Source organism: Citrus sinensis, chromosome 5, assembly GCF_022201045.2.
Source record: "Citrus sinensis cultivar Valencia sweet orange chromosome 5, DVS_A1.0, whole genome shotgun sequence".
NCBI lineage: Eukaryota > Viridiplantae > Streptophyta > Magnoliopsida > Sapindales > Rutaceae > Citrus > Citrus sinensis.
Window position 1 is genome coordinate 25512176 of NC_068560.1, and position 24771 is coordinate 25536946.

The 24771-nt window shown below is 34.4% G+C and overlaps 1 protein-coding gene, 1 non-coding gene and 1 pseudogene across 6 annotated transcripts in view; all 3 read left to right on the forward strand.

Annotated features, from left to right (window-relative positions):
* Window positions 1-1605: 1605 nt before the first annotated feature.
* Window positions 1606-3709, forward strand: LOC127902374 (probable sugar phosphate/phosphate translocator At3g11320; annotated as a pseudogene).
* A 4154-nt stretch (window positions 3710-7863) lies between these two features.
* LOC102607704 (uncharacterized) overlaps window positions 7864-24771 on the forward strand; it is a 36320-nt gene continuing 19412 nt past the window's right edge. For 2 of the 5 annotated variants that reach the window (XR_008054708.1, XR_008054709.1), the window contains exon 1: window positions 7869-9789. Coding sequence is in view for 2 of the 5 variants with exons in the window: in XM_006471748.4 (XP_006471811.2) it covers window positions 8092-9937; window positions 10279-10617; window positions 10979-11205 (2412 nt within the window). In the remaining 3 variants the exon portion in view is untranslated. Of the gene's footprint in view, window positions 9938-10278; window positions 10618-10872; window positions 12211-24771 lie in introns of those variants that run through there. The other 3 variants (XM_025096398.2, XM_006471748.4, XR_008054710.1) reach the window with 3 other exon arrangements.
* Window positions 20789-20895, forward strand: LOC112497813 (small nucleolar RNA R71). The gene has a single exon (XR_003064794.2). It is a non-coding gene; the product is annotated as a small nucleolar RNA R71 (small nucleolar RNA).

Here is a 24771-nt window from a genome sequence, read left to right on the forward strand (position 1 = left end):
ATCTTATTGGCGCTTATCCAGTGCAATGATTAGTAATCATTGCAAAATTTTACTTCTATTCTCCTTAATTATTGCAAATAAAGCAAGGGGTCTGTTGAAAATCTGTCACCTTATTATTTATGTCCCTATTTGAAATTGAGACGATGTAGTGGTGAAAAAAATTATAATTATTAAATATAAATTAATAATATATAATAAATATAAATTTTAAATATAAATTTAATAAAATTATTAAAAATATAATAAATTTTTTATTATATAAGTAAATAATTATATTAATATAATTTATAAATTATAATAATTAATATTTATCAAATACTTTAACGCTGTGTCTTTTAAACTACAACTACCGAATCTCAATTCTAAACCCACTGTCTCCGAATAAATTATTGGGACCGCTGATTTTTTTTGGGGAAGATGTACAGTTTCAACAACTGATCACTCACAGATGATATCGTATAGCCATTTTTCAACAAGACTCCGTAGCTTCCATATCACGTTCACTGTTTAATTTGAAGTGAAAATGGCTGGTTAGCTCTTCTCCAACGCCTCATTTTAGTTCATTTTGCATGCTTTTCACTTACATTTTCTTGTTTTTAAGTGGGTTTGTTTTAGTTTCTATAATGGAGAGCTCTGTTAATATCTGTGAGGAGTTTGAATCAAAGAAAGCAGCTTCAAGTAGGTTGTTTGATGATTTACATGCACAAGCCAATTCAATACTTGTGTTCCCCGTTCAATGGAAAGATTTAGAGGAACACTTTGATTTAACTATGAGATCACTTGAAAAGCAAAGTAATGACGGTGATATGGAGATTAGGTTGCTAGACGAGCGTGCTAAGGAGATCGAAAGTAAAGAGAGTGAGTGTTTTGCTGCAAGAAAATATTGACGAATGTAATGGTGAACTTGCATGTAAGGAAAAAGAATTGGGTTTAGTCGAAAAAAGATTGGAGAACGTAATTGTGATCTTCAATTGAAAGAGAACGAACTGAGTTCATTGAAAATTTTGCTTAATTTGAAGAATGAGGAACTGAGTTTAGTTTAATAGAAATTGGAGAAACGTTATGTGGAGCAGGATTGGCTGGTCGCATTGGGCGATCTGATTAAAGATTTTTGTGAGAAAATTGAGTTGAAAGCAAAGCAATTGAGGGAAAGTGAGAAAGAGCAGGCATTGAAGATGGAAGTTTAATCTTCAATTCAAGAACTGATTGTCGCTTACATAATGCAACTTGAAGACAAGCAGAAGTCATACGATGATGTTAATAGTTCTTGTCATAGAACGTGAGACAAAACTTGCATGTAAAAATAAAACTTTGAAGCTGACTCAAAAATCTTTTGAAAAGGTCTCGATGGAATAAGTATCATACCAGGACATGGTTGCTCAGTGCAGAAATGAACTTCACAATGAAGAGAAGCAGCTGGATTCATTGAAAGCAAAGGTCAATTTTGGAATGCCCAGAGGAGATTGATTTAAAAAGGAGTCAAGAGTTGTCTGAGAAACAAAAATACATCGAAGAATGCGTTCTGGAACTCGCATTAAAGGAGATGCAATTAAAATCTGTCCAAGAATCAGTTAAGAATGCAGCAAGGAGTTCCGGGTGAAAAAAATGGAGATAATTTCAATCAAAAAGTCAATTTTGGAATGCTCGGAGGAGGTTGAACTAAAAAAGATGCAAATTAGTTTGAAGCAAAATTTTGCATGGGAGCTTTCTATGGATTATGAGTCAAGCAAACTGCAATTTGATCTGATTGGAAGAATGAGCTTTGGATACCTCAAAGAGAGGGAGAAGCATTTTTATTCATTGAAAACAGGTATAGAAGACTGCTTGCAAGATCTTGAGGCAAAAGAGAGACCATTTGGGAAAAGTGTCAAGGAGTTTGAATTAGGAGAGAAAAAAATTGATTCAATCCGAAAAGCAGTTGAAGATCACGGTAAAAATCTGGAGTTGAAAGAGAAAAAAATGTCTAACATTCTCCAGTTGCAAGTAAAATTTGAGGAAACTGAAAATTCGACAGGCGACGGATGAAATCTCTAGTTGCTATTGAGTCAGTATTTGCAAAAGCATGATTTTCATTTTGGTGAAATATTTGACACACTAAAAAAAGCAAGGGACCAGCATTGTTGGTGTTAGATGCAACAACTTTTAGGAAATGATTGGATGAAGCAGACACGCAACTAAAGTAAAATTAAGAAATAATGAGATAATAGAATCGGACATCAGAAATTACGTAGTTCGGCTTTTAGTCTACGTTCACAGGCGAAGATAGAAAAAAAATTATTTTACTAGTAGAATAAGAATTACAAGTATTATAATATTTTTACTCACTTCCCAGAGTCTCAACACACCTAATCTTTCAAATCACTATAATAAGAGCTTATAATTTTAAGCTCTTTGAATTTCTCTCGCAACTCTCCACTCTCTTCACAATAGGTAAAATTTTGTTTGGAAAGTCAAAAAGGCGTCTCTAATCTTCAAGCAATACAGCTGCAAATTTCAAGTTTTCAAAATTTGAATTTTTGAGCTTTTGATTTGTTTTTTCCTTTTTCTTTTATCAAACATTGGGTGCCTACCCTTGACATCTTTTCCTCTCAATTTTCAGTGCATTAAAAATTCAACTTGCTGCCACATGCATTTTGACAATTGCTAGGCATTAGTTGTCAATTTGGTGATGAGATTTTACAGTAGCGATATTCACACAACACTCAGCACCACAGATAGCACCGAACGGTGCGTTTTGAGATAAGTATAAATTGTCACTGTGGATTGACAATTGCAACACACACGCACCGTTTCCAACACACACGCTTTCACGCTCTCTCCCTCACGCCACAAATCTCACCAAGCCACCAATCTTACCACGCTCCGTCCTTCCTCACCATTCTCACCGTCGGCTCCCTCTCTCTCTTCTCCGTCGATTGCATCTCTCATGGCACCTCAGTCTCGCGGCTGTCTCAAAAATTTGACTTGCTGCTTCACTCTCCTGTTGTGTGGGGTCTGCAACATTGTTTTTCACAGCGGTTTTTTCTTATCTGATGACCCCCAAGAAAAAGGGTTGACTTACTTATGTGACCCTCATTCCTGTTGTTATTGGCATTATTATTGCCAGTAGGGTAAGACTTATAGCCAGACATCCCAGCTTGGGCACTCAGGACAGTCCTGCAAGGGATTTTGCTCTCGTCTGAAGGATATCAGATTTCTTTGAGCTTACCCACTTGAAATATGAACATTTTTCACATGTAATTTTGTTACCTATAGTTGTGTACTTTGGTTGATATCTCAGAGAAAAGTTAATTCTATGAACCTTCTCATGTACATGGCTCCAGTAGCTGCTATTTTCCTTATTCCTGCTGTACTAATAATGGAAAAAGATGTAGTTGGAATCACAATTGCACTTGCTAAACAAGATGTGGAGTTCTTATGGTATCTGATCTTCAATTCCTCGCTTGCATATTTTGTCAAATTGACCAATTTTTTGTCACCAAGCACACCAATGCCTTAACTCTTTAGCTAATATTTTTGTAAATTGAGTTCAATCGAGTACATCATTTTAAGACATACCATGTGTGTTTGGCTTTCAAGTTCTTGGAAATGCAAAGGAGCTATTGCAGTGGTTGTATCAATTCTTATATTCAGAAATCTGGTATATATAACTGGGATGTCTGGTTATGGGGTCATCCTCTACAAAGAAGCCAAGAAACAGAGCAAATGATTTTCGCCAATATATATGTAGGAATTAATTTAAACAATATTAATTCATTTTATCCACATTGACAAAAGCAACAAGATACCTAGATCAATGTTGAAAAAAAGAAACCTCAAACAAAGAAAATAGCACTAGGTTGTGTTCTCGGTTTTGAGGAATATCACCAAATTTTGTTTCAGGGAAGTTCATTGCAGAAAAAATTTGAATTTGATTTCTTCATATTACCCATCATTTAAAATTTTTTTGGGGTTTATTTATTTACAAGTTATAAATTGATTTGCTTGCAACCATTGTGTAAGTTATGAGTTGATTTGCTTGCAACCATTGTGTACTGTCCATAAGGGCTGAAGTATAACAGTTATTATTTCAGTAATACGTGAGAGTTTTTTGTTAACGTGTCCAATTTACCAGTTCCTGCAAAAATGCGATCTTCAATTAACCCAAAAACAGAGCAGCAATATCAAAACTCAAACCAATGTGTTAATCAATTCAATTAAATTGATCAACAAGTAATTACAATGCGAAATACACAGCATTAATCAGGATCATCCACGAAAACATTATGTCACCCAATATGATGCTATCTTTTATTTACGGTTCATTTTTTTATAAATTTTTGAAAGTTTCAACTCAATTGAAGCCTACCTTTGAAAGCAACAAAGATTACAAATGAATCAATTACATGTACAACAGTAGGATAAAAAACCAAGCACAAGAAACGAATTCTTATCAATCTACTGAACTACAAATGATTGGTTTTTCAACATGAAAATTTACGAGAAATATTCTAAAAGCAAACTTAAAATGCCATAGCATATGTACCAAATGACACTTAAGCTAGAGGCTTGGTCTCATCCTCATCTTCTTGTATCTTGGTGTCAAGTAGAATCTAATATAACCCATCTCCGCAATCTTGTACTCGACCACAACAGGCAGTTCTGAAGACAGGTTGATAGTAACAGTATTCGACAATGGAGTAGCCATTGTGAATGAATTTATGTATCTTAGAGCCAAAGTCAATGACACTGGCTCATTAATTTCAATTATTGTTGCTTCTTCTGGCTGCAAAATTTTCACCACAAAAGCAAACAATATATCAGATCCAGCATTTTACTCAGAATATAGAATTGAGATAGCTATTTACATTGGTGCATAAAAAATTAGTTTAGGAAAATACCTGGTTAGACTTAAGTTTCTAACCAGTAAATTATTAAAATAAGGATATTCTAATGAAGCAAATTACCTCCACGAGTCGATTACGGCAGCTGTCGATGACGAGACAACTACAGCTGTGACCCACGACTGCTGTGAATTTGGGAGGGAGAAAGAGTGACCCACCGGTGCTGGATTTGGAGGGGCGACAGAGAGAGTGACCTGGGTTGCTGGATTTAGCCGGTAGAGAGAAAGTGATACACGGCTACTGGATTTGAAGGGGGCAGGAGAGAGAGAGAGCCGATAATGAGAAGAACGGAAGAACAGAGTGTGGGGATAGAGCGCGTGTGTTGTGAACAGCGTGTGTGTTGCAATTGTCAATTAACAGTGGTAATTTATAGTTACCTCGAAACGCACCGTTTGGTGCTACTTGTGGTGCTAAATGTGGTGTGAATCTCATTTTCCGAGATTTTAACAATATCAAGATTTTACCCTTCTCATTTCAAGAGAGCGAACTCTGGAGTTTAATGTGGGCATTATTAGGAGTTGTATTCTTTTGTTGGAGCGGTTATCAAGTGTAGCACTGGGGATTAATGCTCATGTACGAGATAAAGCTGTGAAACTGTGAAGGTAGCTGGTGAGTAGAAGAAGAAGATGAGAGTAGCAGTTAGGGGTGGCAATTTGTGGGCTTGGGCCGGGCTTTTTGAAGCCCATGCCCAAGCCCACACTGTTCAAACAAAGTCCAAACCTTTCAAAATACTCGGGTCGGGCCTAGATGGGTCTGGGGCTCGGGCTTGGGCTTGGGCTGGGCTTTTTTTTAAAATTAATTATAAAATATTATTTTAAAAAACAAATATTTAAATTAAAGAAAATTATCTAATACATAATAAAATAATAGTCCAATGCATAAAATATTAGTAATACAACCTAATAAATAACAAATACTAATATAAAAAATTAAACTAATTTAGTATTTTGAGTTTTTTTTTATTTCAATTAATTTTTTATATTTATAAATTAAAAAAGCCTGGGCTAAATCCGAACTTTTTTCTAAGTCTTTGTCCAGACCTAACCTATGCGGGCTTTACATTTTTGAGATATCCAAGCCCAACCCTTACAGGCCAGGCTTTAGGCCCGCAGGCCTAGACTGGGTTTGGACCGGCCCGAGCTTTGACCATCCTTAGTAGCAATCGAGATTAATGCTCTATGAAGCCTTATGAATTTTACAACATTAATAATGGAATTATTGTAGACCCTTGGATTTGAGTATTTTAATCTCTATTATTCATTTAATATAGTGAATAAATAATTAGCTGAATAAGAAGTAACACATAATCTTCAGATTGCATTGCAAAGTAAATGTAGTTTTTTTATTAATGAATAAAAATAGCATTGAAATAAGTGTATTTAATTATTTTAATAATACTTTATATAAAGATATTTCATAATATCTTATAATAATTAATTTATGACTTCAATCGCAAAACTATTAACACTTAAACATTAATGACCGTAGAGGGCATTCTGTAATAAATTATTTGCTGTATATCATTAATGATATTATATACATGCAATGAGAAATATTTTAATCAACAACTATGATTGAAAAATATATATGTGCATAATTACATGAGGATTGAATATATATTTTATGGCTAAAGCTATCTTAATTTAAATTTTTTATGCAAAATTTTAATATAAAATTTATACTATAATTTCATACAATTCGATGGTAGAAGATTTAGCATCATAATGTTTCTTTGAGTTTTAATATTAACTATTGGACTGCAAGAGATTAACGGTTCTTTTGCACCAAAATTTTGAGTTACAACAACCCAAACCATATTTTATAATGAAAATAAATATGAACAGATAATTTTTTTCTCATTCATTCCAATGTCATATGTTATTGAATGTAATATTTCTTTGAGGGTTGGGCTAATTGTACTCTAAAATATACTTTGGAGTTTGGATACTTATTTACTTTGACCACTCATTAACAAAATTTAAATAATCAAATTTTATTTCGAACACTCTTTTAAATGCTAAATTCGTCCTTCAACAAACTCTTTCCATTAATTACTTTGTTTCTTTTTACACCAACAAAAATAATCCAATGAACCTATGTATAATGTGTTTGTTCCTTTCTTTTTCTATTATCGATTTCTTCTTTATTTGTTCATGTTTAATTTGTCTTGTTCTTATCTTCATATGTGTGTGACTAAAATATTAGGATTATTTTATTTACCATATTCATGAACCAGAGAAAATCAACAAGAAAAACTGAAATTCAAAAATCAAAATTTGATTGGTGCAATTTATTGTTCCTAGTGATTTGTTATGGTCTTCAAGCCAAATCTTTTTATCTTCCTCTCTCTTTTCTTCCTCTTCTTTGTATTTTTTTTTCTTTTTTTAAGTAATAGTATGCTTTCTGTCTATTTTAAGAGATACGATAATGGGTGTAAAAATTATAAATATTACATAAGAAATTATTAATCAACCACCAAAAAATTATCTTGTTATAACAAATATTAAATAAAATTTTTCATAAAAGTTTATGGATACAAGTTATGACATTTATTTAAATGTATGTAATTAATTGTGTTATTTTTTGGTGTTATACCATGTTTAAAATTTAAGACTGTAACTTGTTTATTTGATTTATGTTTGATAATCCATTAGATATCATATCTTTATGTAATTAATACTAATAGATTTTGAAACATTTATGTAAAAAAAAAACAATTAACAACATTAACAACATTACAAAATAATTTTTAAATAAAACATGTTATTCAAGGGAAATTATTTTAAAATATAACAGGGGTTATAGTCATTTTACAAAAATTATACCTGCTTAAACAGTTAAGAAACGGTTTAAAATAAAATTGAATATTTTTTTTAATATAAATATTTTGTATCATTAATTAAATATTTGTTACATTGATGCTGTAGTTGCACCGCATGATACATTCACCTAATAAATAATAACAAGACGTCAACAACGGCCTTCTGTTTATGACTGTTTGTCAGTCATCGGAGAAAATAACAATTGCCATAATTAAAACATTGACATAATGCCTTCCTTTGGGTCCACGCAGGACGTAATAAACTCCAGCTGATCTGAAGTGAACATGGCCGGTTCTGGTTAGTTCTCCTGCAACTGCTTTCTTGTAGTTGCAAATGCTTTTCGCTCGCACTTTATATTTTCAACTGGGTTTGTTTTAGTTTCCAAAATGGACAACTGTACTGTTAATATTTCTGAGGAGTTGAGAGTTGCTGAGTCCAAAAAAGAAGCTTTACGAAGATCTTTTGATATTGCCCGTTCACAATCTAATTCAGTGCCTGTGTTTACTGGTCAATGGGATGATTTAGAGGAACATCTTGATTTAACTAAGAAATCACTTGAAAAGCAAAGTAATGATGTTGATGTGAAGATTAGGCTGTTAGATCAGCGCGCTAAGGAGATTGAAAGTAAAGAGATTGAGTTAGTTTTGGTGGGAAAAAAGATTGAAGATTGTAATGGTGAGCTGGCGTGTAAGAAAAAAGAATTGGGTTTGGTTCAAAAGAGGATTGGAGAATGTAAGCGTGAGCTTCAATTGAAGGAGAATGAACTGAATTCGTTGTCGGGGAGTCTTAATTTAAAGAAGGAAGAGCTCTGCTCAGTTCAGGGATGGATTAATAAATGTCAGGCTAATCAGAGGGAGTTGCAATTGCTGAAGAATTTGATTAAAGAATGTTGTGATGAAATTGAGTTGAGAGAAAAGAAAGTGGGGGAAGTTCAAAGATCGATTGAGGAACATGAGAAACAGCTTGCATTTAAGGAGAGCAAAATTTCTTCGATGCGCACATTGATCGAAGAATATGAAGAAGTACTTAAAGATAAGGAGAGGCCGTATGACGAGGTTAAAAAGTCTCTAATACTGTGTGAGACAAAACTCGAGTCTGAAAAGAAAGAATTGGAGCTGACTCAATCGTCTATTAAAGAGCTCTGGATGAAGTTTCATTCGGAACAGGAGAAATTAGAGTTACTCCAGGGGAGAGTCAGAATGCATGAAAATGAAGTTGAATCTTTAGAGCAGGAGCTTGATTCAATGAGAAAGCAACAGAAGAAATATTTTGATGATGTTGAATTGAAAAAGAGGGAGCTCAACGAAATAGGAAAATACATTGAAGAACTCAATCAAGATCCCGCATCAAAGGACAAGGAGTTAAAATTTGTCCAACAATCTATTAAAGAATGCAGCGAGGAGTTCCAGTGGAAAAAGGAGGAGTCAATTTCAACAGAAAAAACAATTGCGGAATGCTCAAAGGAGGTTGAATTGAAAAAGAATCAATTTAATTTGACACAGCATGAGTCAAATTTGTTTCAAACAAGGACCATTGGGTATCTGAAAGAGCTCAAAGAGAAGGAGAAGCATTTTGATTCACTCAAAAAAGGTTTAGAAGACCGCTTGCAAGATCTTGAAATAAAAGAGAGAGAATTTGAGAAACGAGTAAAGGAGTTTGAGTTAAGAGAGAAAGAGTTCGGTTCTATCAGAAAAGCAGTAGAAGATTGCAGTAAAAATCTGCTGCTGCAAGCAAAAACTGAGGACCCTGAAAAGTTGACAAGCAGCGGAAGATATCTGCAGTTTCTACTGAATCAGCATTTGCAGAAGCATGATTCAATTTTTTGTAAAGTTTTTGACACTATTAAAAGCGCCCGTGACCCTGCATTGTTGGTGTTACATGCCATATCAGGATTTTACCCTCCTCATTCAAGGGAGGGAGATTTGGAGTTTGATGTGAGCATTATTAGGAGGAGTTGTATTCTTTTGTTGGAACAGTTATCAACTGTAGCACCAGAGATTAATGCTCAAGTACGAGATGAGGCTATGAAGGTGGCAGGTGAGTGGAAGAAGAAGATGAGAGTAGCAGTGGAGAATTCTCTGGAGGTGCTGGGATTCTTGCATCTTTTAGCTGCCTATAGATTGGCACCTGCTTTTGATGGTGAAGAACTTGAAAGTCTTCTTCGTATTGTTGCTCAGCATAGACAGACTCCTAAATTACGCCAAACCCTTGGATTTGCGGATAAAGAACCCGGTAGGCTCTTTGTTACTGGGATTTAAATTTATCAGGTGCTATCTGTGCTCTCAATTACATAATAAAACTGATTTTATATGTTATGAGTGTCCTATTTGCATTTTGTTGGATATGTTGTATATTACTATAGTTGATTTCGGTATAAATCGTTTGTAAGAACTTGTGGATGCAATTCCATTTTGCTGCTATGCCCTCTAGTAAGTTTTTCTAATTTTGAAGTTCAATTCTGCATACTTTCTAAAGTCTTTACTAGGCTATAGGATTTATATATTTTGAATTAGAAAGGCTGTGTAATCAGAACAATTTTTCCGTCAACTATGCACTTGATTCTCTGTCTGCAGGTCTCCAGTGCAGCACCACAGCAGAAGGAAGGAGTGCACCGTCAATGCTTGTTGGCACCTCTGCCCCCACGAATCAGCCAGACTCTAGCCTAATGAATCTACCACAGTACAGCGGAATGGATCCCAGTAATAGTACTTCCTCCCCAGTATCACAGTTTAGTGGAGCGCAACCACAGCTTGAGAATCAGTATAAACGTCTTCGGGTAGAATCACTGTCTACCATAGACTATACACCACATGCACTAGCTTCTGATAACCTGAATAGGAGTTCTCTGGCTACACAGCATGGACCAGGTGTGGATCGCATTGGAGGGCAAACACAGTTTGGTCTTTTAGCAGGTAATCACTCAAGAGTCACAGCAAATATTGCTACCAAATGTTGCAGGAATGCAAAACCTTGTCATTTTCAGCATATGCACTACTTGATGAAGTGATGGTTACTCTCTGTACACAGTAGATGCTAATTAACATGGGCTTGTAAATATAGTAAGCCTAGGATTTTTATCTTTCCATCAACGTGAGTCCAATTTCACATGATTTCAGAGCTCAGTAAAAACTAAAATTTTATCCTTTTTTATTTCATTTCGCAAACAGAGCTGATGGTGAATCATCAAATAGCAAGCAGGAGAATGATCGGAGTTTTCTCCTATTGAGTTGTTTCTTTAATAAACACACTAAACATGTGCTATATACTGTGAAGGGAATGTGGGGATAAAGCAGTACAGAGGAGTGAGGCAAAGGCACTGGGGCAAATGGGTAGCTGAGATTCGTGATCCAACGAAGGCTCGTGTATGGCTAGGAACTTTTGATACAGCTGAAGCAGCAGCACTTGCTTACGATGAAGCAGCTCTTAGGTTCTACGGATGCAATGCCAAGCTTAACTTCCCAGAAAGGGTTCAAGCTAATCTCACAACTCACCTTCATTAAGATCTTTTTTATCATGCTGCGGCCGCTACAACTTCACAGCAAGTTTCTAATCCTCATCTCTGCCACTAACTCAAGAAGTAATGTATCTGAATCTTCTTCAGTATCAGCAACCAAACTATGGCATCCCATCTGGTTTGTACGGCGAGTATAGGTATCCACCGGTGACCTTACCGACCACTTCTTCATCTTCATCTTCGTCTTCGTCTTCTGTGACGTCATCTCAGCAACCACAACAGCATGAGTTCTTAAGATATCCCACGCTGCTTGGAAGCTCTTCATCATCAGCTTCTGATCCTCATAAAGAGTAGAAGGCAAAATTTTGATACAAGTCACCCAAGAGATTAGAAATATAAATATCGTTTGCTATGCTTTACTAAACTTATGTTTTGCTTTTTAGTTATTTGCTTATAGTTTTTCTTTAAGTTTTTGGAGACCAAGAGTGTGCGGTTATATATTCTAATGACATTTCTTCGTACTTGAAAGAAATTAAAAAAAAAGGGAGAATGATCCTTTCCTGGTGCATCCATCAGGTAGTCCAACAATTGTTTTGGTTTCTCCTGTACTCACTGGTAATAATTGTGGTTTGTGGGTAAGAGTGATGACGATGGCTTTGTGATTGAGGAACGAGCTAGGTTTTGTTGATGGGACCATTACAAAACCGGATGATGATGATGGCGGATGATGATGGTGGTGGTAAATGGCAATGTTGCAACGATCTGGTTTGTTCTTGGGAGTTGAATTCCATCTCAAGCAAGACTTGCATGTAGTGTCTTGTATGCACAGTCAGCAAGAGAGTTATGGCTGGATTTGCAGGAATGGTTTCAGCAGACTAACGCCGGGAAAGAACAACAGGATCTTATTTTTGCTCAATAGCAGTATCAAAATGTCCTAGCCACATTGTACTTAGGTAATTTACAATTTGCGAGTTTTGTAGGTGTAGCCCTTCGTTGTTGTTATTATTATTATTATTAGTATTATTATTTTCCACGCAGATGTTACTGATCATATATGTTGTTTGTTAGATTTCTTTCATTCCTAGGAACCATGTGTTGAGAAAATATACTCTTTAAAAGCATATGTGTTTATTTAATTGTAATAAATAATTTTTTTGATAAATAAAATAAATGAGGTATTTTATTCAAGTATCTTAATTGTATTAATATTTTGAATAAAATCCATTTAATTATATTATATGTATTTATGTGATCACCATATGGATTTACAGAAGACATAAATACAAGTTATCTTATGATTAAATAAATTAAGTTCGCAGTTGATAAATAAAGTTGGACACTTTATTTAGGTATAGATTGTAATAAATTTATTGAATGATTTGTCTTAATCATGTATGAATTTATTGAGTATGAATTTATTGATGTAGTGCGACTACATTAAACATGATCACATATAAGATTTAATTAACTTTGTAATAACTGTCAAGCTTATTAAATCTCATAGGCATTGATTTTACTATAATCTTAATCTTGAGTTAGTTATAATTTCATGATTGTAATTGTTATTCCACTTGAATTACAAATGGGCACGACACACACTTGTAGTCAAGATTACCCGGTATCTTGGTGGGAGCAATTATGAGTATTAGAGTTATAGATTAACAATATAGAATTTGTACAACACATCTCTTGATGGGTTTTCGGCACTTAATCATAGAATTATCTAGCCAGAGTGTCAACATATTTAGTATGTTGAAAATGATCATTAGAGAAAACCAGTATGTATCAAGGAACAAGATGTAATTAAATCGATTGAACAGTTGAGATATCAATTTAATTAACGATGTGGTACAAAAGATTATGCAGTAAAGAAATCAATGTGGCTTGGGATGAATTATTATTCGAGCATACAATTATGGAGGTCAGTTCCAATCTTTTAGTGAAGTAGATTTGGAATTAAATAATTGGGCTAGTTTAATTACAGGCCTAATTATTGTAACCACTATTGTATGTTCCCAAATGATCCCCGGGTTAGCTCATTTAATTGACTGCACCACTACTAGATTAATAAGCAAGATAACTAGTTATTTGAGTCAAAAGCCTAAATATATTATTTAGTGGGAGGTTCTATTATATATGCTTGTGTGTAAGGGGCCTTATATTATTTTACAAGGTGGGCCCCCTATAGAAAAAGTAAGTAAAGTGACTTTTGATTTTTATTATTTGGAGCCTAGGGTTTTCACTAAAGGAAGATATAAAAAGACTTATTTTCTCTAAAGAAAAAACAGGAGCCGCATTATACAGTTCAGAGAAAAAGAATTTTTCTAATTTTGAGAGAAAAGTTTTTCTCTTGCTAGTTGTTTTTAGTGGTGATAAAGGCGCCCATACGTCAAGTGCATATTAAACCTGAGTCATAACCTGAGTCATAACTTGGAAGATTATTTGGTGGCGGATTGTGATCTAACAGGAGTGGTGGTAACGAATCGTGATCTAAAAGGAATGGTGGTGACAGATCGTGATCTGGGAGCCTAAATCACTTCAGCGGAAAAAGCAAAGATTGTTCATCTTCTACGATTTTCAAGGTACGATTTCTAAATTATGAATTCTTATATATTGTATGAGATCGATCCTAATAAGTTTTTATTTAGAAAAAATTTAAAAACTAATTTTTCTCCAACACCATGTTCTGTACTTCTTCGTGGTCAATGGCCTGATACTATTGTATCCCTTGTCACTCGTATGGAAACAACCTCTTTTTTTCAAGAATTTCTACTGAAAAAAGTCTTTATCATTCCGAGTTTTAAATTCAATTTACTGTCAGTTAGCCAATTAACCAAACCAAACAAACATCAAATAATCTTTTCTTTTGATTCCTGTTAATCTTTGGACCTATACATGAAGGTTGGCAATGGTAGGCATCATGTTCCTGCGGCATCCTTTTTTCATTCCCAAATAACTTCAATGTGGATTTCATCTTTGGCGTTGTTGCATACTTGGGTTGGGCACCCTTCTCTTGTACGTTTAAAATTGTTTTCAAAGACTTATCCTATGGTTAATTTGGGATGTTTGTCTTAAATTAAAACAAACTAGAACGTCTATTTTTTATTAGAAGTATTAAAACTGCTTTTGAATTAATCCATTGTGAAGTTTGGGGTTCGTTTTCTACCGTATAAGTTCTTTAGTTACGTTTTTTTTTAATAATTGTTGGTGATTTTACTTACCGCACTAAACGCCCGTTTAGAATTGCTTTTGATAGCCTTAACAGTAATTTCAAAAAGTTAAAAGTCGAATTTGGTGTTTAGTAAATTTTTTTAGAAATTACTTTTAGCAAAATCACCTTATCCTACAATAGATTTGAAAAAGGAAAGAAACAATATCTCTTCAAAATCTGATTTTAAAAATTATTTTTATATTTAATCCAATTCTATATATATGCTCATATATATTATAAAAATTCAAAATTATCATTATTAAGTAGGAAAAAAATCATTAAAATTATTATTATTATTATCAATTATATTGATATAACAAAAAAATGAAATTAATAATATAAAATATTTATTTTAGTTATCACATGTTACACATACACAATTAGAAATATTTTATATTCATGTTTATTAATATGTAAATAAATTTTATTCAATATTATATACAATTAAGTCATTTATATTCTTATAACAGTTTAATAATAAAATTTACCAAACACATACGACTGCTTTTAAAATTCACAACAATTTTAAAAATAAATTTTACCAAACGTTTAACTAATTCTCTTCACAACTGATTATATCTAAAGCACAACTAATAACAATTTGAAATGCTAGTTATGCAACCCAAGAGGCGGGGTGAATTGAGTTTTTAAAATTTAAGCTAAACAAACCACAAAACAATTCAATCTATTACCTTAATAATAAAAAAATAATAAATTTAATAGAGCACAATAATAAAAGAGTAATGGAAGAGAGAGCAAATACAATGATTTTTAAGTGATTCAGCCAATAGTGCCTATGTCCACGCCTCCAAGCTCACCGGACTTGAGGATTTCACTAAGCAAGCATCCTAGGCTTTAACCACTCTCACAATTGACTTATAAGGTGTCAATAAACCTTTACAACAAGAGATTATTCTCAATCTCTTAACCCCAGTATATCCCAACACTACAATCACTCAAAGATAAAGATTACAAATGAAATTTTCTTTGACACAATGTGTTTGATTACAAATGATAGCTCAAATGTGTGAATGAAATGAAATAAAATCAAGTTTGAAGCTCAATAATAGTTGTGTACTCGATAGCAAGATCAAATGATAATCGTTGGATTACTTTTTGTTTGAATTTGATTAAGCCATTTTATAAATGGAGTTGAAAATTAGCCGTTGTTGACTTTCTACATGTAATCAGATCACCGTTTAGCATTTATCGGATCGTCGTTTTGACTTGAGCAAGTGACCGTTGTGCCAAAATTCAAATTTTTGGATCGCCATTATCAAGATGTCGGATTACCGTTATCGCTTTCGAATCTTGTCCAAAGATATCGGTTATCCGTTTGACATAAACGGTTTACCGTTTGCAAGATGATTACTCTCTGGAATCTTGTCGGTTTACCGTTAACGATAAATGGTTTACCGTTATCTGAAATTTGCTCTCTGAAATGCAACCAGTTCACCATTATTCCTAAACGGTTTTCCATTATCTGAAATTTGCTCTCTGGAATACATTCGGTTCACCGTTATCCCTAAACGGTTTGCCGATATCTTGAAACTTACTCTCTGGAATGCAATCGTTTTGCTATTTTCTAATAAATGGTTCACCGTTTTCTTAGAAAATTATATAGCTTACAGATTCCGATTAACAAATTTTCAGACTTATCAATTTAAAACTTATTTGTTATCATCAAAATCATTATTATGAATACAAATAAGTTAACAATCTCCCTATTGTTTATGATGACAAACATTACAAGATTATGCAATTTTGCTCCCCCTTAGTAAGTGGCCAATCAATTTTGTATTCAACATGTTTTTTTTATCAAAACAACAAAGATATATCTCCCCCTTCATCGTCAAAAAGAAAAAGAAATGAAAATTTTTTGGTAGAATCTCTCCCCATAAAAATAAACATATCCTTAAACACAGAAAATTTTCAAAACACTTCCAAATTGTCACAAAACAATTCAACTCCAACAACTAACTCAAATTTTCTCAACTCCAACAATCCAACAACACAAAACCATGTATAAAACCAACATGCATATAACCACAATCATCAAGTGAAATTAGAGAATACTCCACAATCCAAATATCATCCAAAATATAAAGATAATATCACCTAAAATATGAGATGAGCAATGTATGTGCGAAAAAGGGAAAACATAAAGACATAGAAAGATAAACTACAGAGGTGGTTGCGATGAAGACTCAACAGGAGAGAAACCAAGGGCAGTGAGGATGCATCTCTGACCATCACAAAGCTCTTGTTGCTAATCTAAGATGAACTATTGAAAAAATTCAAATTGAGATGCAAGTTGCTGTTGTTATACTGAGAGAGTGCGAACCTCACTAAGAAGCTGCTGCATCAAGTCCTCAGAAGCTAAAGAAGTTATAGGAGCTGGAGGCACATCGATATCCATATCATGGTCCTCCTGCTCCTTTGGCTCCTGTTGGGTATAAATTCAAATGTTATTCGTGTCAATGTGCAAGTGTACACAACAAGTAATAAAGTTATGAGTATTCAAAATCATCTCTATAGGGATTGATGTTATCAGATTTGCTACAGCAACGGCTACAACAACTGCACTGTTCCAGATTTGTTTCAATTCTTTTGCAACTAAGTTCTTTTCCATCTTTTACAAGCCTATTGCATCAGCATTCCTTCCTTGAAATTTGAGCTTCCAGACACCTACAATTATGCACACAATCTAAGCACGAATTATTCTAAATCAAACAAAATTTATTAAGAGTAAACTAAAATGAATGTTTATGCAAAATATAAGCCTATTGCAAAACATAGCATTTACTTTCTAAGTAATATTGATTTAAATCTAAAAGTACTATGATAACTCTCATTTCATAGAGTTATCACACCCCCAACTTTAAACTATTACTTATCCTCAAGTAATGACAACAACGCTAACACTTCAATCACACAATCATCCAACAAATAACTTAGCTTTGTCATCAAATTTGCAAGAATTCTTCCACCCTCAGATCACACTCTTAATCACGCAACATAGCCTTAGCAGTTTAGTTCTAGACTTAGGCTTCATTCTGTCCAAAGTGTGTGCGTACCACTTTGATCAAATTCCAGAGGTGATACAACATTACACGGACATATATAATTCAAAGGTAGAACACACATATATTCACATATGGGGGAGCAGAATTCACAAATAAACTCAAACTGTGCTACAACAAACATAATTATTATTTTTCAGTTAAACCCTTCAATGCAACATTGAGCTTTCATGTGAATGTCTATACCTTGTAATGACGACACCCAATTACTCACTCAAAATATATGTTAGAGTTGCTGCAGCAACACATCCAGGATGTTATATCTAGGTCTTACCTTTAGACGCCTTTGACTCAAGGCTCAACATTGGGCTCATGAACAGAACATGTTACTCAGTATCATAGGCAGCGAACCTTTTTATTTTCATTCCTTCATCACCATTTTTTTTTGCTTGCTTTTTTTTTGCTTTCTTTTTTTTATATATATATAATTGCTGCAACACTGCTCATAGCTCTTGTTACCTTTGGACTCAAGTTTGCATATGGGGTGCATACCCAACCCTGGTTACTTAGCAACTTAAACCATTAGGGCATAATTTATTTCATAACAGGTACAATCCAACAAAAAATTTTCCCCAAACTTAAGATATTTTCTACTCTTTTTTTGGTTTTCCTGGCTTTGCTACAACATTCTCATAAAACTTAACCAAAGTCTAAGTGTCGGGATAAAATTTCAACCTTCATCTATAACTATCTCTACTTGACATTCTCATAAATACTAAATAACACTTAATTTATCTTCATTAGGTTTTCAAATCCATACACAAATATTAGATAACAGAGCTTCACACAACACACAACACAAGCATAAACACATGCACTCAGAAACACAACCCCCCAAACTTGAGTGGTGTTGTGTCCTCACAAGCACACAAAACAAAACCACATAAACCAGACATGCATACACTAAATTAAAAGACATGCTGAATGAATCAAAAAATTAAAACTAAATGAAAGAAAAGTTTTGCAGAAAGATGTAATATAAACTAGCGAGTAGGGGGTACTCTCCTGTTGTTGGAAGCATTGTGGCAGCACAGGCCGTAAAGGGTCACTTTTTCTTCGATCCACTTCTCAAACACTCCTTATCATAAAATCTTATCAATCCATTGTTCATACAAAAGCAAGAAATGCCTCTGTTGTTTGAGAATCTTCTGTTATATGTCATGCTATAAGTGATGCTGCAGCAATTCCCTCATGCTATTTTTTTTCACATTTTTTTGTTTTTTTGTTTTTTTTACCTGCTGCAATTTAACACAAAGACAAAAAATTAGATGCACACTTAAAATAACAAAAAGAAAAATTAAATAATTTAAAAGCTAAATTCAATGTCTTAAAAACTTGAAACAACTTCCCTTATTGGGTTGCCTCCTAATTAGCGCTTGCTTTTAAGTCTTTCAGTCTGACCTTTTTTGTTTGCTCAACCTGGATCCTTCAAGAACTGATCCTTCTATAGACTGTTCACCTTAGCTCTCATGTAGTGCTCTACTTTCGGCCCATTAACCTTGAATTCTTGTTGGTCTGGAGTGAGTTCCTTTTGTTGGATTTGCTCGTCAATTCTGAAGAGTTGCTTCTCTCCTGACCATCCACGATCTTCACCATCAAGTTCTTCAAATGTTACAGTATTGATTTCTTCCTTATTACAGCAACTGTGTAATCTCTCTGCTATAACAAAGTCCACAACACTAATAAAATTACAATCTTCAATCTCATCGGGATTCTTCATGACATCCATCACATTGAATGTAACTTGCTGGTCATTCACCCTCATGGTTAATTCTCCTTTTTGAACATCAATTAAAGTATTTCCTGTGGCTAAGAAAGGTTTCCGTAGAATGATTGGCACTTCTTTGTCTGCCTCAAAGTCAAGCACAATGAAATTCACCGAAAAAATAAATTTATCTACCTTCACCAATACATCTTAAATCTTCCGTTCTAGATATGCATGAGATCTGTTAGCAAGTTGTAAAGTCACTGTTGTTGGTCTACATTCACCAACTCCCAATTGCTTAAACACTGATAAAGGCATGAGATTAATGCTAGCCCCCAAATCACAAAGTGTTTTGCCACTGTATTTAGTGCTTATGGAGCATGAGATTGTAAGGCTTCATTTATCCTTCATCTTCTATGGTATCTTACTTTGAAGCATTCAGTTGCACTCTTATGTTATAGCAACTATTTCAAACTCTCCAAGTCTTCTTTTCTTTGTCAAAATATCCTTTAAAAATTTTGCATAATTTGGCATTTGCTCTAGAGCTTCCACAAAAAGGATATTGATATGTAGTTGTTTCAGCACTCCTAAGATTTTGCTGAACTACTTATCTTGTTTTTGCTTCTGAAACCTTTGAGGAAAGGGTGGTGGATGTCTAAACTGTTGTGTTGCAGCAGGTTGTGCAAACTGTGCTGGATCATAACTTTCTGCAGATGTTGTAGCAGAACTGTATTGATTTGCATTTTGAAAAGTGGAAGATTGTGACTCATTCTCTACTTGAGTATCTTCTTGTCCTTGGTTGGACTCAATTTTTCTTTTTTGTACACCAACTGAACTATCAACCTCTTTTCCAGATCTCAAGTTTATCACTTTGCAGTGTTCTTTCCCTTCTCTTCTTGAGTTCTCTGTGTTGCTGGGTAAACTGCCCTGAGGTCTGTTACTTACTGCTGTAGTAAGTTGTCCGATTTGATTTTCTAAGTTTCTCAAAGATGCAGCATGACTTTGGACAACCGCTTCATTCTTTACAATATAATCCTTAATAGAAGCTTCAAGAGAGCTAAGTTGATCATTGTTGATGCTTCTTTACTCTTGATTTTGCCGATAAAATCCAAGTGGTTGAGCAGGTCTGTTCTGCCCACTAGGTGCTGTAGCAGTCTAGTTCTGATAACTCCATGAAAAATTTGGATGCTGTCTCCGTCCAGGGTTGTAAGTGTTTGAATATAGATTGCTCTGGTTCTGTCTGTTGAAGCTGCCCATATAGTCAACCGAAGCTGGATTACCAGGACAATTGTCAAATAAATGCCCTTCTCCACAATAAACGCAAGACACATCAGAAATTTGGTTATCAGTTGCAGGGGCAGTAGTCACAGCCTTTACCATATTTGTTAATGAAGTTACTTGTGCTGACAATGCTACCAAGGCATCTACATTATAAACTCATGTTGTTTCTTTTGCTGCAGCTTGTCTGGTTGATGGCCATTGATAGTTATTGTTTGTTATTCTTTCCAAAATTTCATAAGCCTCATTGTAAGACTTAGATAATAAGGCCCCATTGGTTGTAACATCCACTATCAATCTAGTGCTTGGGTTGAGACCATTATAGAAAGTTTACAACTGTATGCAGTAAGGAATACCATGATGAAGACATCTCCTGAGTAACTCCTTAAATCTCTATCATGCATCACACAAGCTCTCATCTTCAAGTTGATGGAAAGATGTGATCTCATTCCTCAACTTTGCATTCTTGGTTGGCGGGAAGTATTTCATTAAAAATTTGTTAGTCAAATTATTCCATGTAGTGATAGAATCTGGTGGTAGAGAATTCAATCATGCTTTTGCTCGGTCTCTCATAGAAAACGGGAAAAGTCTGAGTCTCAATGCTTCCTGTGATACTCTAGCAATCTTGAAAGCATCACTCATTTTAAGAAATAACTTAAAGCGTAGATGAGGATCGTCGAATGGCAAACCATTAAATTGCCCACTGATTGAAGCATCTGAAACATCACGGGTTTGAGTTTAAAATTGTCAATTTGAATGTCGGGTCTAACTATTCCCGGATGTATGGCTTGAGGAGTCAACACTCCGTAGTCTCGAATGACTCTATCTCTATCGTTTGCCATGTAAATAATATTGTTGTGGCCTGGTTGCCCATGAATATTCTGCCCATTCTGACCTTCTTGACCTCCTTGAGCAATTACTGGTTGTATTTCTCCTCGGAGGTTCAAATTCCTCATATCTTGCAAATCATCCATTGCTACAGCAGCTTGTAATTCCTGATGCTCTCTTCTCAATCTCCTTGCGGTTCTTTCAATTTCTTGATCAAATTGGAATTCAACAAATTTAAATTTTCCATACAAGGGTTGCTAGATCACCTATGTCAACAAAATAAACAAATTAAAATAAAATAAAAAATTAGCACCACTAAAACTAATTTCACAAATCACAATAAACAATTAATTCCCGGTAACGGCGCCAAAAACTTATTGGATATAAATTCAAATGCTATTGGTGTCAATGTGCAAGTGTACACAACAAGTAATAAAGTGATGAATATTCTAGATTGTCTTCATAGGGATTGATGTTATCATATTTGCTACAGCAACGGTTACAGTAACTACATTGTTCCAGATTTGTTTCAATTCTTTTGTAGCTAAATTCTTTTCCATCTTTTACAAGCCTATTGCATCAGCATTCCTTCCTAGAAATTTGAGCTTCCAGACACCTACAATTATGCACACAATCTAAGCACGAATTATTCTGAATCAAACAAAATTTATTAAGAGTAAACTAAAATGAATGTTTATGCAAAATATAACAAAAATTCAATAAAAACACATCATTTACTCTCTAAGTAATATTGATTTAAGTATAAAAGTACCATGATAACTCTCATTTCATAGAGTTATCAGCTCATCAGGGTGCGCAACTGTAGCCGGACGAGGAACTCAAGGTCTAGCTGTTAATCAAAAGTCGGGAAGTTGATTGGTAGAATAGATATCATTCAGCGGATGATCATCCTCAGGGGCTAAAAGTGTATCATCATTCTTAGACGAGGTAATCTTCACCCATTCTCCATTGTGCCGATGGAAACCGATGCCGAGAATAATATCACCTCCCAACCTTTTAGTCTCATCATATACACACTCAATAATAGAAATCCTAAAATACCTCAAAACCCTAGTGATAATGCTACCATAGAGAAGAAGTTTGTTGTTCATGGCTGGTATAGACAACATGTGACGAAGAATAATATATCTAAGGTTAACTGGACGCCTTCGAAGAAGACAATCCAGCAAACCAACATCCAAACAAGTAACCTCATCATTATACCATTTCCTAGGAGTAACTATATACTGGAGAATACTATGAAGGATTCTGGGCAACAATTGAGACAGAAAAGGTAGTGAACAAATATCGTCGGAAAGATGTTGACGTCTACAAATGTTCCTAATCGCATATACATCAGAAAAACAATTAAACTGGAATTCTTTCCTAGATGTATAGAGTTCTAGACCTACATGATCAATCCCTAAAATGGAATTCAAATCCTCTATAGTAAACTCAATAGGTACGTCTCCAATATATGTTACTAGTCTATCCAACCTAATGGCTGAAAGCTCCATATTAGAGTAGAAAATTATAACTAAGTTTAGATATACTTTCTCCTCTAGGTTCAAGGCAATCTCTCATTGTGCTAACATCTCCTTCACATTACAACTACATACAACCAACTCTTCAAAATCATTTAAATCAACAAAGAAGAAATTGGTTAACTTGCGCATCATAAACCGCGTTTGGAACCTCCTAGCGAGAGAATGAGAAGGGAAGTGAACCCTTTCAAAATCCGGTATTGGAAGGGGATGAGGAGGACTCATGCCAGCCCACTGTTTAACATGTTTCTTCGGTCTTGAAGGTCCTTCACTAGCCATGGATAAACTTGAGGTATAGAAGAGTGTGCATGGGCTTAACTTGATCGAGAAATGAAGGAATTTGTAGTCAATTTGGAAGAAAGAAGTTCGGTTACACTAGGGTTTCAAAAATTGGGAATTTTCAATTTGAGGCTTAAAAACGAATTGTAATCGGATAGAAATGTTCTAAACTTGGTAAAGAAAGTTTCTATGGCTTCAATTTGAAGAGAAATTGCAAAGAAAATGAGTAATTTTAGAGAGAGAGAGAGAGAGAGAGGGAGTTTTGGTCGTGGTTAGGGATGGCAATGGGCACCGCCCGCAGCGGGTTTGCCATTACCAAACCCAAACCTGCACAAAATTTAAATTACCAAACCCACCCGCAACCCGCAGCGGGTTTTAATTTTTTTACAAAAACCCACCCGCAGCGGGTTTTAACAATTACCAAACCCGCAATGGTATCCGGCGGATTTTTTGCGGGTTTCCGTATTTAAAATCACAAATGTTTAATATATAAATTTATAATAATAACCTCAAATTCCATATAACATACTCAATTTTATATTTAAATAATGTAAATGAAAAATTAAAATTTCCACATCAATTCAAAACAAATTCTCAAATTTAAGTATAAATTACACAAATCCATTTAAAAAACACAAACTAGTATCTAAAAATAATAATTACATTTCATATTATCATTTAAAACAAGCTCCAAGAGAAGATATTCATTTCATTCACCACCATAAGCATCCATCCAACACAATGCCTATAATAATAATTAAGATTAATATTTTCAAATACTAATTCGAAGGAAAATGCCTTTAGTTTTCTTTAGATTATGACTTTAGAATAAGATATAGGCCACATACACACATACACAACTTTGAGCCTTTGGCTATTTGGTAATTTAATTAATGACATTATTTTCTTTATACATTTTTAGATTAAAATTAAATTAAAAATATTTGAAAAAAATATTGCGGGTTTGGTGGATATCCATGCGGGTATCCACCGGATATAAGGTTAATACCAAACCCACCCGCATCCATGTGCGGGTTTTAATTTATAATACTAAACCCGCCCACAACGGGTAAAATTACCCGCAACGGGCGGGTTTTGGCGGGTGGGTTTGGGCGGGTTTGCGGGTTTGCGGGTACAATTGCCATCCCTAGTCGTGGTGAGGAGAGAAAAAAGTTCAAGGCCAAAAGAAAATAAAGAAGAAAATGGTTCACTAGGCTCTTATCACGCGATAACGATGAGTCGTTATTAAGATATTCGTGAGCCGATATCATTCCAGAATGTACCTCAAAAGTTTTATGAAAACGGCGAGCTGTTAGTGAGAAGTCGGCGAATCGTTATCTTTATAAATATTTTCCCTAGTTTCTGTCCCAAAATGGTTAATCGTTTATTGAATAAACGACAATCTGTTTTCTTTAACTAATGATTTCGCGCATCTATTTTTGTTTTTGGTCAACAATTAATCCATTTCAAGATCATTTTATTGATCCAAAATGTCTTAAAGACCAATTTAATGCATGATTCGTGAATTTACAAAATTCAAACAACTAATAAGCAATCTCATCACGAACAACAAAATAGATTTAATATCACATAAAGCCAAGCTATTGTGCAACATTCAACATTCCAAGCTCATGTCTAATTTTAGTAAACTGCTCTTCATTAAGGGGTTTTGTGAAAATATCAG